A 13,714-nucleotide genomic window follows, 5' to 3' on the forward strand; every position below is an offset into this window, starting at 1 on the left:
GCCTGAGGATAGATAAGGCCCCTGGGCCTGATGGGATATATCCTAGGAATCTTTAGGAGGCGAGGGATGAGATTGCAGAGCCTTTAGCTTTGATCTTTATGTCCTCACTGTCTACAGGAATAGTGCCAGAACACTGGAGAGGCGAATGTTGTCCCCTTGTTCAAGAAAGAGAATAGATATAACCCTGGGAATTATAGGCCGGTTAGTCTCACTTCGGTCATAGGTATATTATTGGAAAGGGTCCTGAGGGATAGGATTTATGATCATTTGGAAAGATGCAGCTTAGTCCAGGATAGTCAGCACGGATTTGTGAAGGGGATGTCTTGCCTCACAAGTTTGATTGTATTCTTTGAGGAGGTAACTAAGTACACAGATGAAGGTAGAGCAGTTGATGTCATATACATGGATTTTAGTAAGGCGTTTGATAAGGTGCCCCATGGTCGGCTCATGCAGAAAGTAAGGAGGCATGGCATAGAGGGAAATTTGGCCGATTGGATCAGTAACTAGCTATCACATAGAAGACAGAGGGTGGTGGTAGATGGTAAATTTTCATCCTGGAGCCCAGTCACCAGCGGTGTACCACAGGTGTTGAGTCCTCTGCTATTTGCGATTTTTATCAATGACTTGGATGTTGGTTGAAGGTTGGGTTAGTAAATTTGTCGATGACACCAAGATTGGTGGAGTAGTGGATAATGTGGAGGGCCGTTGTAGGCTGCAGAGATATTGATAGGATGCAGACCTGGGCTGAAAAGTGGCAGATGGAGTTTAACCCTGATAAGTGTGAGGTGATTCATTTTGGTAGTCCAAATTTTAATGCGGATCACAGAGTTAACGGCAGGGTTCTGAAGAATGTGGAGGAGCAGAGAGATCTTGGAGTTCATGTCCATAGATCTCTGAAAGTTGTCACCCAAGTGGATAGAGCCGTGAAGAAAGCCTATAGTATGTTAGCATTTATTAACAGGGGGATTGAGTTTAAGAGCCGTGAGGTTATGCTGCAACTGTACAAGACCTTAGTTAGACCACATTTGGAGCATTGTGTGCAGTTCTGGTCACCTCATTATGGGAAGGATGCGGAAGCATTGGAAAGGGTGCAAAGGAGATTTACCAGGATGTTGCCTGGATTGGAGTGTAGATCTTATGAGGAAAGGTTGAGGGAGCTAGGGCTTTCTCATTGGAGCGAAGGAGGATGAGAGGTGACTTAATTGAGGTGTATAAGATGATGAGAGGGGATAGAGTGGACGTTCAGCGACTTTTTCCTCGGGTAGATGTAGCTGTTACACTATAACTATAAGGTTCATGGTGGAAGATATAGGAGGGATGTCAGAGGTAGGTTCTTTACTCAAGAACAAAACAAAGAAATGTACAGCACAGGAACAGGCCCTTCGGCCCTCCAAGCCCGTGCCGACCATGCTGCCCGACTAAACTACAATCTTCTACACTTCCTGGGTCCGTATCCCTCTATTCCCATCCTATTCATGTATTTGTCAAGATGCCCCTTAAATGTCACTATCGTCCCTGCTTCCACCACCTCCTCCGGTAGCGCGTTCCAGGCACCCACTACCCTCTGCATAAAAAACTTGCCTCGTACATCTACTCTAAACCTTGCCTCTCTCACCTTAAACCTATGCCCCCTAGTAATTGACCCCTCTACCCCGGGGAAACGCCTCTGACTATCCACTCTGTCTATGCCCCTCATAATTTTGTAGACCTCTATCAGGTTGCCCCTCAACATCCTTCGTTCCAGTGAGAACAAACCGAGTTTATTCAAAGAACAAAGAAATGTACAGCACAGGAACAGGCCCTTCGGCCCTCCAAGCCCGTGCCGACCATACTGCCCGACTAAACTACAATCTTCTACACTTCCTGGGTCCGTATCCTTCTATTCCCATCCTATTCATATATTTGTCAAGATGCCCCTTGAATGTCCCTATCGTCCCTGCTTCCACTACCTCCTCCGGTAGTGAGTTCCTTATTCAACCGCTCCTCATAGCTAATGCCCTCCATACCAGGCAGCATTCTGGTAAATCTCTTCTGCACCCTCTCTAAAGCCTCCACATCCTTCTGGTACTGTGGCAACCAGAATTGAACACTATACTCCAAGTGTGGCCTAAGGTTCTATACAGCTGCAACATGACTTGCCAATTCCTATACTCAATGCCCCGGCCAATGAAGGCAAGCATGCCGTATGCCTTCTTGACTACCTTCTCCACCTGTGTTGCCCCTTTCAGTGACCTGTGGACCTGCACTCGTAGATCTCTTTGACTTTCAATACTCTTGAGGGTTCTACCATTCACTGTATATTCCCTACCTGCATTAGACCTTCCAAAATGCATTACCCCACATCTGACCGGATTAAACTCCATCTGCCACTTCTCCGCCAAAGTCTCCAAACAATCTAAATCCTGCTGTATCCTCTGATATTCCTCATCGCTATCCGCAATTCCACCAACCTTTGTGTCGTCTGCAAACTTACTAATCAGACCAGTTACATTTTCCTCCAAATCATTTATATATACTACAAACAGCATAGGTCCCAGCTCCCTGTGGAACACCACTGGTCACAGCCCTCCAATTAGAAAAGCATCCTTCCATTGCTACTCTCTGCCTTCTATGACCTAGCCAGTTCTGTATCCACCTTGCCAGCTCACCCCTGATCCCGTGTGACTTCACCTTTTGTACTAGTCTACCACGAGGGACCTTGTCAAAGGCCTTACTGAAGTCCATATAGACAACATCCACTGCCCTACCTGCATCAATCATCTTAGTGACCTCCTCGAAAAACTCTTATCAAGTTAGTGAGACACGACCTCCCCTTCACAAAACCATGCTGCCTCTCACTAATACGTCCATTTGCTTCCAAATGGGAGTAGATCCTGTGTCGAAGAATTGTCTCCAGTAATTTCCCTACCACTGAAGTAAGGCTCACCGGCCTGTAGTTCCCTGGATTATCCTTGCTACCCTTCTTAAACAGAGGAACAACATTGGCTATTCTCCAGTCCTCCGGGACATCACCTGAAGACAGTGAGGACCCAAAGATTTCTGTCAAGGCCTCAGCAATTTCCTCTCCAGCCTCCTTCAGTATTCTGGGGTAGATCCCATCAGGCCCTGGGGACTTATCTACCTTAATATTTTTTAAGACACCCAACACCTCGTCTTTTTGGATCTCAATGTGACCCAGGCTATCTACACACCCTTCTCCAGACTCAACACCTACCAATTTCTTCTCTTTGGTGAATACTGATGCAAAGTATTCATTTAGTACCTCGCCCATTTCCTCTGGCTCCACCCATAGATTCCCTTGCCTATCCTTCAGTGGGCCAACCCTTTCCCTGGCTACCCTCTTGCTTTTTATGTACGTGTAAAAAGCCTTGGGATTTTCCTTAACCCTATTTGCCAATGACTTTTCTTGACCCGTTCTAGCCCTCCTGACTCCTTGCTTAAGTTCCTTCCTACATTCCTTATATTCCACGCAGGCTTCGTCTGTTCCCAGCCATTTAGCCCTGACAAATGCCTCCTTTTTCTTTTTGACGAGGCCTACAATATCTCTCGTTATCCAAGGTTCCTGAAAATTGCCGTATTTATCCTTCTTCCTCACAGGAACATGCCGGTCCTGAATTCCTTTCAACTGACACTTGAAAGCCTCCCACATGTCAGATGTTGATTTGCCCTCAAACATCCGCCCCCAATTTATGTTCTTCAGTTCCCGCCTAATATTGTTATAGTTAGCCTTCCCCCAATTTAGGACGTTCATCGTAGGACCACTCTTATCCTTGTCCACCAGTACTTTAAAACTTACTGAATTGTGGTCACTGTTACCGAAATGCTCCCCTACTGAAACATCTACCACCTGGCCGGGCTCATTCCCCAATACCAGGTCCAGTACCGCCCCTTCCCTAGTTGGACTGTCTACATATTGTTTTAAGAAGCCCTCCTAGATGCTCCTTACAAACTCCGCCCCGTCTAAGCCCCTGGCAACCTAATTGGCACAAACCGGAGCACCTGGAGGAATCCCACGCAGACACGGGGAGAATAGTGCAAACTCCACACAGACAGTGACCCAAGCCGGGAATCGAACCTGGGTCCCTGGAGCTGTGAGGCAGCAGTGTTAACCACTGTGTCACCGTGCAAATAGACACTACGAAACCCAATATTGCTGACTAATGGCAGGCCGCCTCCCGCCGCAGAGAAACATGAGGTGTGAAAAATGCCCCCCAAAATATCTCCCACTATCTGGAATAGAAATGTTAGATTTGTAGCTTTCCAATTCATTGGGACATTTGCAAAATCTGAGGAATTGTAAGGTTGCAACCAATGTATCCACCATCACAGAGCCCTTTGTCCTTTTCTCCTCCTACCAGCAACTTGTATTGTCCTGCATGTTACCTTTGATTATTCTCTCCGTCATGCCTTAGTCTCAGGGATTGCAAATTGCAGTATCCATGTCTGGGGGCAAGCATTTTGTGCAGAACAGCTTCAAAATCAACAACAGGCCAATAACTAACCTGAAAGTAGCTGCTGATGCCTTTAAATGGTGCTGATGGGGTATTCTTCCTGCTAAACATAGTTCAGTTGTGTGAGGTTAAGAGAGGCTGTTAGTGGAACATTTGAGTCCAAAACAGCACCGCTGATTTGCATCATGATCTACTGAGTTTGCATTCTTGTGCGACATGCTCCCTGTTCCTTCCTAAGAGGACATCGGAGTGCGCTTTGGATGCAACACCCGTAGTGTTGAAGAAATAGGCACTATGCAACCCAATATTGCTGGATTTCTCAGACTTGGGTTTGGAGATTTCCAACCATGGTCTGAGTTTCTGAGCATCAACCAGATGATTAAAAGCTCTTCATTCTAGCCATGGTAAGTTCAAGAGCTTTCCAACATTTACTATGGAAATAATACATGGTCAGGCAACATATAATTGTAAAGTACATCTAAAATATAATTTTTGTCTATGAAATGTTAAACTTTCCACCCACACACAAGATGCCATGTAAGTTCCTGCATTAAATGTGTAGTGAAAGACCAGGATTATGGTTAAATGTTTCCCAATTAACCAATTGGGCCGTTGATTCATTTGATTAAGACAAGCGTCATTCAAATAGAGATCATTGTTCCTGTACCTCATTTATCTTTTGGTACTTTCCAAAAATAACTCATGAAGTAGATACAAACTTCCTTCCTTTTTCACTCCTGATATCATTTCATATATACTGTCATTTTATTTGAAAAGAGGACAGAATAAAAGAATTGCCAGTAACCTTGTTCTGAAATTTATTCTAACCCTTTCTTGTAAATTAAAAAATGTTTTCAACATTGAAAGAAGCTGCCGGGGGGCGGTGGGTGGGGGAGGCGGGGGTAATAAGCAAATTATTGGTTTAGGCCACAATATTACACAACACAGAGAATGCAAACCCCTGAAAAGCCAGCAATCACTTTAATATTCTAATGCATGGAGATTATACATTTCAAACAGAAATAAACAAACAATTGTTGACCAAACCTGATCACTTGTTACGTGGCACTCATCTTACTGCCACCCACTGTTGTCAACTTTCAAAGGTTTACAGTCAGCTGAACATAACTTTGCAGCACTGAATTGCTTACATTTCTGGATTTATTTACAGAACATTTTGTAGATGTTAATCACAGTGTTAAGTACAAACAAGTTAAAGGTCAGTAAGATATGCATTTATAATATATTGTAACTATATGCTCTCTAAATGGTAAAACAGTTGTAGTCACTTGTTTCTCTACTCTGAGAGCAGTTGGAGAGGTTAACTCTTAGTCACAGCTGAATCTTCACAGGATTGTCTCCGATAGTCAGAGATCTTCTTCACACAAGGAGCAAATTGTACAATATACATTATGAAAGTGGGGGAAAAACTAGTCTTTAAAGGCATAAATTGTGCATGAAAACTCAATTGGCAAGTTTTGTTTATAAACAAACCGTTTTGTGCTGTATTAATAATTTATTGCATCATAACCATCCCAATTAACCTTTTGTCATTGCAATTCCTTTCAGCAGGCTTGCCCCAAAAATTTACATCTGAAGAAGCAAAGTTACACGACAGGGTTATAATATATTTTCCTTCAATCCATCCCACAACTTACTGATAATATGGCCTATAGCGTGTTTGATCAGGGTGATGTGGCCCAGGCAGTGGAGCCTGTGGAGGTGGAACTTGAATCCTCGGTGGAGGGGGGCCTCTGGGAGCAGGCCAAACACCAATACCTGGACTATGCCCTCCTGGCTGAGTAAAAGGAGGACTAAGAGTTCCCTGGTCTTCTGTATACTGCGGCATTGAGGAGGCAGAGTAATGGTGGGGAGGCGGAGGAGTGTTGACAGGTGGACCACTGTGCTGTGGAGGGGGTGGCCCATGGGGAGGGTGGTTCATATACGGTGGCATTTGAGCCAAGATGTGCCCTGGCGGTGGGTTGATTGGTGGTGGAGCTGCTGACAGAGGAGGAGGTGGAGCCTGATTGTACACCATGTGGGGGTTGCCAGGTGTCTGTGCTGGGTGCTGCATGGGATGGTTTATTGGTGGGGGTGGGGGAGGAGGTGGAGCATAGTGCTGCTGTGGAGGCAGCATGTGGTGCGGGTGAGAGACTACTGGATTGTTCTGGTATTCAGGATGATGATGAGGTGCAGCAGTTGGGGGCTCGCGATTGCCTGTGCTTGAAGAATCATCTTGAATAGGAACGGTGATCAGATTACTGTGTTTCCTTGTGGTCACTGTTGAAATACGAAACGTTTCCTGACTCACTGACCTAGGTGGTGGAGGAAGAGACATCTCAGATGGCGGTGGACGAATATCCTCATGTGTCTGGCTGTAGTGATCGTGTGACACATGCTGTAGAGGGGGTGGTGGCATCAAGATGGCATGTTGCTTCGGAGGCAGATGCGTAATATGGTGCTTCTCTTGTGGCATCAGAAAACGCTCAGCAATTTCTGCTGGTGGTGCCATTGCAGAATGGATTGGTTCTGGCTGTGACCTAATGACAGCCTTACCAGTTCTCATGTGCCGGTGATTGATGTGAGCCTGCAAGTCTCTCTGGGAAAGGTAGGTCCGTTTGCAGCCTTGGACAATGCTACACATGAAGAGTGAACCCCGCAAGCACTGCTCAATGCGTTGAACCGGGTCACTACACCTAAAGAATAAAAAGGAAATAGGGTTGGTCAATTCCTATATTATGTTTCATTTCAAAAACTCAAACCATTTGTACTATTAATCATTTATGCCAGAATTATCAACTTGTTATACATAATCATACAGCGGGACTGGTGGCCTGAAGTGCATATGTTTTAATGCAAGAAGTATAACGGGTAAGGCAGATGAACTTAAGAGCTTGGATTAGTACTTGGAACTATGATGTTATTGCCATTACAGAGATCTGGTTGAGGGAAGGACAGGATTGGCAGCTAAATGTTCCAGGATTTAGATGTTTCAGGCGGGATAGAGGGGGATGTAAAAGGGGTGGCGGAGTTGCGCTATTGGTTAGAGAGAATATCACAGCTGTACTATGGGAGGACATCTCAGAGGGCAGCAAGGCTATATGGGTAGAGATCAGGAATAAGAAGGGTGCAGTCGCAATGTTGGGTGTTTACTACAGGCGTCCCAACAGCCAGCGGGAGATAGAGGAGCAGACTGGCAGACAGATTTTGGAAAGGAGTAAAAGCAACAGGGTTGTTGCGATGGGAGACTTCAACTTCTCCAATATTGACTGGGAGGCACTTAGTGCTAGGAGCTTGGACGGGGCAGAGTTTGTAAGGAGCATCCAGGAGGGCTTCTTAAAACAATATATAGATAGTCCAACTAGGGAAGGGTCTGTACTGGACCTGGTATTGGGGAATGAGCCCAGCCAGGTGGTAGAAGTTTCAGTAGGGGAGTATTTCTGGAACAGTGACCACATTTCAGTAGGTTTTAAGGCTAAGAGTGGTCCTAGGGTGAACGTGCTAAATTGGGGGAAGGCTAATATAACAATATTAGGCAGGAACTGAAGAACCTAGATTGGGGGCGGATGTTTGAGGGTAAATCAACATCTGACATGTGGGAGGCTTTCAAATGTCAGTTGAAAGGAATTCAGGACCGCAATGTTCCTGTGCGGAAGAAGGGTAAATACGGCAAGTTTCGGGAATCTTGGATAACAAGAGATATTGTCGGCCTCGTCAAAAAGAAAAAGGAGGCACTTGTCAGGGCTAGAAGGCTGGGAACAGACGAAGCCTGTGTGGAATATAAGGAAAGTAGGAAGGAACTTAAGCAAGGAGTCAGGAGGGCTAAAAGGGTTCACGAAAAGTCATTGGCAAATAGGGTTAAGGAAAATCCCAAAGCTTTTTACACGTACATAAAAAGCAAGAGGGTAGCCAGGGAAAGGGTTGGCCCAATGAAGGACCGGCAAGGGAATCTGTGTGTAGAGCCAGAGGAAATGGGCGAGGTACTAAATGAATACTTTGCATCAGTATTCACCAAAGAGAAGGAATTGGTGGATGTTGAGTCTGGAGCGGGGTGTGTAGATAGCCTTGGTCACATTGAGATCCGAAAAGACGAGGTGTTGGGCGTCTTGAAAAACATTAAGGTAGATATGTCCCCAGGACCTGATGGGGTCTACCCCAGAATACTGAAGGAGGCTAGAGAGGAAATTGCTGAGGCCTTGACAGAAATCTTTGGATCCTCACTGTCTTCAGGTGATGTCCCGGAGGACTGGAGAATAGCCAATGTTATTCCTTTGTTTAAGAAGGGTAGCAAGGATAATCCAGGGAACTACAGGCCGGTGAGCCTTACGTCAGTGGTAGGGAAATTACTGGAGAGAATTCTTCGAGACAGGATCTACTCCCATTTGGAAGCAAATGGACGTATTAGCGTTAGGCAGCACGGTTTTGTGAAGGGGAGGTCGTGTCTCACTAACTTGATAAAGTTTTTCAAAGTGGTCCGAAAGATGATTGATGCAGGTAGGGCAGTGGATGTTGTCTATATGGACTTCAGTAAGGCCTTTGACAAGGTCCCTCATGGCAGACTTGTACAAAAGGTGAAGTCACACAGGATCAGGGGTGAGCTGGTAAGATGGATACAGAACTGGCTAGGTCATGGAAGGCAGAGAGTAGCAATGGAAGGGTGCTTTTCTGATTGGAGGGCTGTGAGTAATGGTGTTCCGCAGGGATCAGTGCTGGGACCTTTGCTGTTCATAGTATATATAAATGATTTGGAGGAAAATGTTACTGGTCTGATTAGTAAGTTTGTAGACAACACAAAGGTTGGTGGAATTGCGGATAGCGATGAGGACTGTCAGAGGATACAGCAGGATTTAGATCGTTTGGAGACTTGGGCGGAGAGATGGCAGATGGGAGTTTAATCCGGACAAATGTGAGGTAATGCAATTTGGAAGGTCTAATGCAGGTAGGGAATATACAGTGAATATACAGTGGTAGAACCCTCAAGAGCATTGACAGTCAGAGAGATCTTGGTGTACAGGTCCACAGGTCACTGAAAGGGGCAACACAGGTGGAGAAGGTAGTCAAGAAGGCATACGGCATGCTTGCCTTCATTGGCCGGGACATTGAGTATAAGAATTGGCAAGTCATGTTGCAGCTGTGTAGAACCTTAGTTAGGCCACACTTGGAGCATAGTGTTCAATTCTGGTCGCCACACTACCAGAAGGATGTGGAGGCTTTAGAGAGGGTGCAGAAGAGATTTACCAGGATGTTGCCTGGTATGGAGGGCATTAGCTATGAGGAGCGGTTGAATAAACTCGGTTTGTTCTCACTGGAACGGCGGAGGTTGAGGGGCGATCTGATAGAGGTCTACAAAATTATGAGGGGCATAGACAGAGTGGATAGTCAGAGGCTTTTTCCCAGGGTAGTGAGGTCAATTACTAGGGGGCATAGGTTTAAGGTGCGAGGGGCAAGGTTTAGAGGAGATGTACGAGGCAAGTTGTTTTACACAGAGGGTAGTGGGTGCCTGGAACGCGCTGCCGGAGGAGGTGATGGAAGCAGAGACGATAGTGACATTTAAGGGGCAACTTGACAAATACATGAATAGGATGGGAATAAAGGGATATGGACCCAGGAAGTGTAGAAGATTTTAGTTTAGACGGGCAGCATGGTCGGCACAGGTTTGGAGAGCCGAAGGACAAGTGCCTGTGCTGTATTTTTATTTGTTCTTTAATCAGCCAAAGAGTGAGCTTGAGAGAACAGTGCTAGTGGAAAGTCATGAAGAGTCAGAATTAGAGCTTTAAAAGAGAGAAAATAAAACTAGTGTGATGTGATAGGGTGGAAGGTAAGTGACCGCTTGCTGAAAATTTCTCTTTTACTCTCTTTGAGCAGTTTAAACTAGGAATAGGAGATTAAAAATTTCAATTGCTCAAGTACAGCATGAAGTGAATCAAGCCTATAATTGAGGCGAGATAGATATAGGACAGATGTCAGAGATACATCGAGGGCCGAAGGGCCTGTATTGCGCTGTAATGTTCTATGTGTTGGGTGGGGTTACTGGGTTATTCGGATAGGGTGGCGGTGTTGACCTTGGGTAGGGTGCTCTTTCCAAGAGCCGGTGCAGACTCGATGGGCCGAATGGCCTACTTCTGCACTGTAAATTCAATGTACTATAAGAGTATTAGAACAGAGCCAGTTTAAGTTGAAATAAAGCATGAACTAGATTCTAAGAGGGAAGAGAATTTTTTTTAGATCATGGATGAGCAGATGTGAGTTTTCAGTTCCTGCACCATATGGAGACTTCAAGAACCACATATGCAGAAAGTATGAATCAGATCACGTTGCCAATCGACAAGAGACTGCGGAGGATAGAAATAATCGTTATTAGGGACTATTAGTCTCGCCTGGTGCATTAGCACCTGGTGCCATGGTAAAAGACATTACAGAGAAGACTCAAAATATTTTGCAGGAGGAATGGGAATAAGTCAAGTTATGGTAACAAGCGAGTACCGAGATACAGAGAGCAGATATTGAGGTCCTACAGTCAGAATTTCAGGAGCTAGGAAGGAAGTTTAAAAAGTAGAGCCTTCAAGGTGGAAATCTCTGGACGAATCCCAGGGTTACACACTGATGAGAATGAGGAAGGATAGGGAGGATCAATGTATGGCTTGACGGTGCAGGAAGGAGGGCTTGAGTCACTTGGGGCATTGGACACCAGTTCAAAAGGTGCAGGTGGACAGAACTGGGACCAATCATCTTGTGGGAATTTTGGAGGGTTTAAACTAAATCTACTGGGGAATTGGAACCAGCAAACAGAAGTAAAAAGATGGAATAAGGTGCAAATCGTGACAGTGCTAATATAATGCAGTACTGGAGAAATGAAAGGAAATGAAATGAAAATCGCTTATTGTCACAAGTAGGCTTCAAATGAAGTTACTGTGGAAAGCTCCTAGTCGCCACATTCCGGCGCCTGTTCGGGGAGGCGGGTACGGGAATTGAACCGTGCTGCTGGCCTGCCTTGGTCTGATTTAAAAGCCAGCTCTTTAGCCCTGTGCTAAACCAGTCCCAAGGGAATAGTACCTGCAGACAAATGTTATGATAGGGAGATATTAGAAACTTGGGTCCAGAAATGGGGTCAAAGATGCAGAAGGCAATTTAGGAGTTAAACAGACTGAGGGAAAAGACCACTTATAGCAAAGTCAGAGGGATACTCCCAAAGCCAGAGTTACCATGTCCCATTAAGACTTAACCTCGTGAGTGGGAAATCACAGGATGCCACGGGTCAGCCAGGATGATCTACTCAAGATCCATTGTCATTTGGGGTAGCCTTGTTTGACCAGCCATTAGCCCATTTCAAAGTCTGATGACCTATTTGTCTGTCAATGGAAGGTTAGTTGCATATAATTGGCATAGCTCTGTCCTTTGGTAGAGGGGGGGGGGGGGTAAATCAGACAACCAAGGTAACGATAATGGATTCAGGTCTGGCCGCCTCAGGGGAGAACCTTTGTTTGAGGGGAGTGGGAGCGAGAGAGAGGGGGGAGTGGAAAGAGAGGGAGTGAGGGGAGGTGCTGTTTTGACCAGTTACAGAGAGATGGCTGTGGAAATCAACCATGAAAGTTGCCACTGAGGCAGGCTTGGAAAGGGTGCTGAACCAATGACCCTAATAAAAGGAAAATTGCTTCGTAAATGCAAGTATTGCCTTGGCCTGTCAGTTGTTGTAATATAAAGTTTGTTTCTAAAATAACCAAGCCCTAATTCTTACATTATCACTCCTGGAATGAATTGATCTTTCCTCACTGCATTAAAACTTAAAGTTACGGCATCTCGTCCAGTCTCTTAGCCACGGTTGAGAGCTTACCAGATATCCGTAACACCAAAGGTGGGTGATTTTGTGCCCGCCGCGAGCACAAAGGGCAATGTAGCGCAAAGTTTCACTAGTGCCGGGAGATGAGATTCTCACCTCATTTTTCGTCTTCCCATGCCCCTCATAGTGATGTAGTAAGGTTCCCACTCAAAGGGCAAGAACCTCATTGTAATTTAATCATGTAAACCACATTAAAACACATTTTAATTAATTAACCACTCCCCCACCACAGGATTCTGCCCTCCCTCACCTGACTACAACTGGTATATAAAGACATGAATCATTCAAGTGGTTCCCCAGGGAGCGGCAAGGTAAGTATTGCACCCCCCCTTTCCCCCCAGGTGATTATTATATTAGAACATTGGCTTCAATGTGATGAGAAACTAGCAAAGGTTCAAAGACTGACAGAAAATTGATAACGTGTCAATGGGTAATCTTGAAGGAGGAGATGTTTCTTAGGTACAGGATACTCCAACAAGGGCGCAAGGTCACAGAGTCAAATCCAAGACTCCTTGGATGACAAGGGATAAAAAGAGGGCGTATAATTTGGACATTCTCCCTCTGTGTACCCGAACAGGCGCCGGAATGTGGCGACTTTTCACAGTAACTTCATTGCAGTAACTTCATTGTAAGCATACTTGTGATAAAGATATTATAATGCATGTTAGGCAAATATTTCAAGCAAGAACTAGGCCAAATACCATGATACGAAAAAGGAAGCGAAGAAAACAAGAATGGCAGAGAGAATAGGAAAATAAAATAGCAGTAAAGGTAAAGGAATGTCAAATATTAGATACAATAAGCAAAGTGAGAGGAAGTACTGGCGGGACTGGCATCCCTGAAGATAGATAAGTCATCAGGGCTGGACGGACTTTATCCCAGGCTGTTAAAGGAAGCCAGAGGAAATAGCAGATCTCAGAGGATCATTTTCCAATCCACACTACACACAGGTGAGGTACTGGATGACTGGGGTTCTGCAGAGGTTATTTAAAGAACGGTGCGACAGGAGAGACCAGAAAATTATAGGCCAGTCTCTGACTTCAGTGTTGGGGAACTATTGCAATCGTTCTGCAAGACAAAATAAACTGTCTCTTAAAAAGTCATCGGACTTGAAACGTTAGCTCTTTTCTCTCCCTCCAGATGCTGCCAGACCTGCTGAGATTTTCCAGCATTTTCTCTTTTGTTTCAGATTCCAGCATCCGCAGTAATTTGCGTTGACCCAACTGACCCTCTTTCCCAAGACCTGGCCCAATTATTCTCCACACCCCAAGGCTTCCTCCCCCCAGGTGATTATTAATAATAACAGAAAAGGCTCAGGCAAAACCCAGCAGATTAATCCCAAATTGAAAGGTTTAAAGAACTACATACAAACATACAAATTATGAATAGGGCATTTGGTCCCCAAAGCCTGCCCCACCATTCAATA

The 13,714-nt window shown here is 45.2% G+C and overlaps 1 protein-coding gene across 2 annotated transcripts in view; it reads right to left on the minus strand.

Moving 5' to 3' along the window:
- Positions 1-5,410: 5,410 nt before the first annotated feature.
- Positions 5,411-13,714, minus strand: part of LOC140388193 (E3 ubiquitin-protein ligase Hakai-like) — a 95,453-nt gene continuing 87,149 nt past the window's right edge. For both annotated transcript variants that reach the window (XM_072471965.1, XM_072471966.1), the window contains one exon: positions 5,411-7,147. In XM_072471965.1, the coding sequence (XP_072328066.1) occupies positions 6,106-7,147 (1,042 nt within the window). In that variant the 3' untranslated portion in view covers positions 5,411-6,105. The remainder of the gene's footprint in view (positions 7,148-13,714) is intronic.

Source organism: Scyliorhinus torazame, chromosome 13 (genome assembly GCF_047496885.1).
Source record: "Scyliorhinus torazame isolate Kashiwa2021f chromosome 13, sScyTor2.1, whole genome shotgun sequence".
Classification (NCBI taxonomy): Eukaryota; Metazoa; Chordata; class Chondrichthyes; order Carcharhiniformes; family Scyliorhinidae; genus Scyliorhinus; species Scyliorhinus torazame.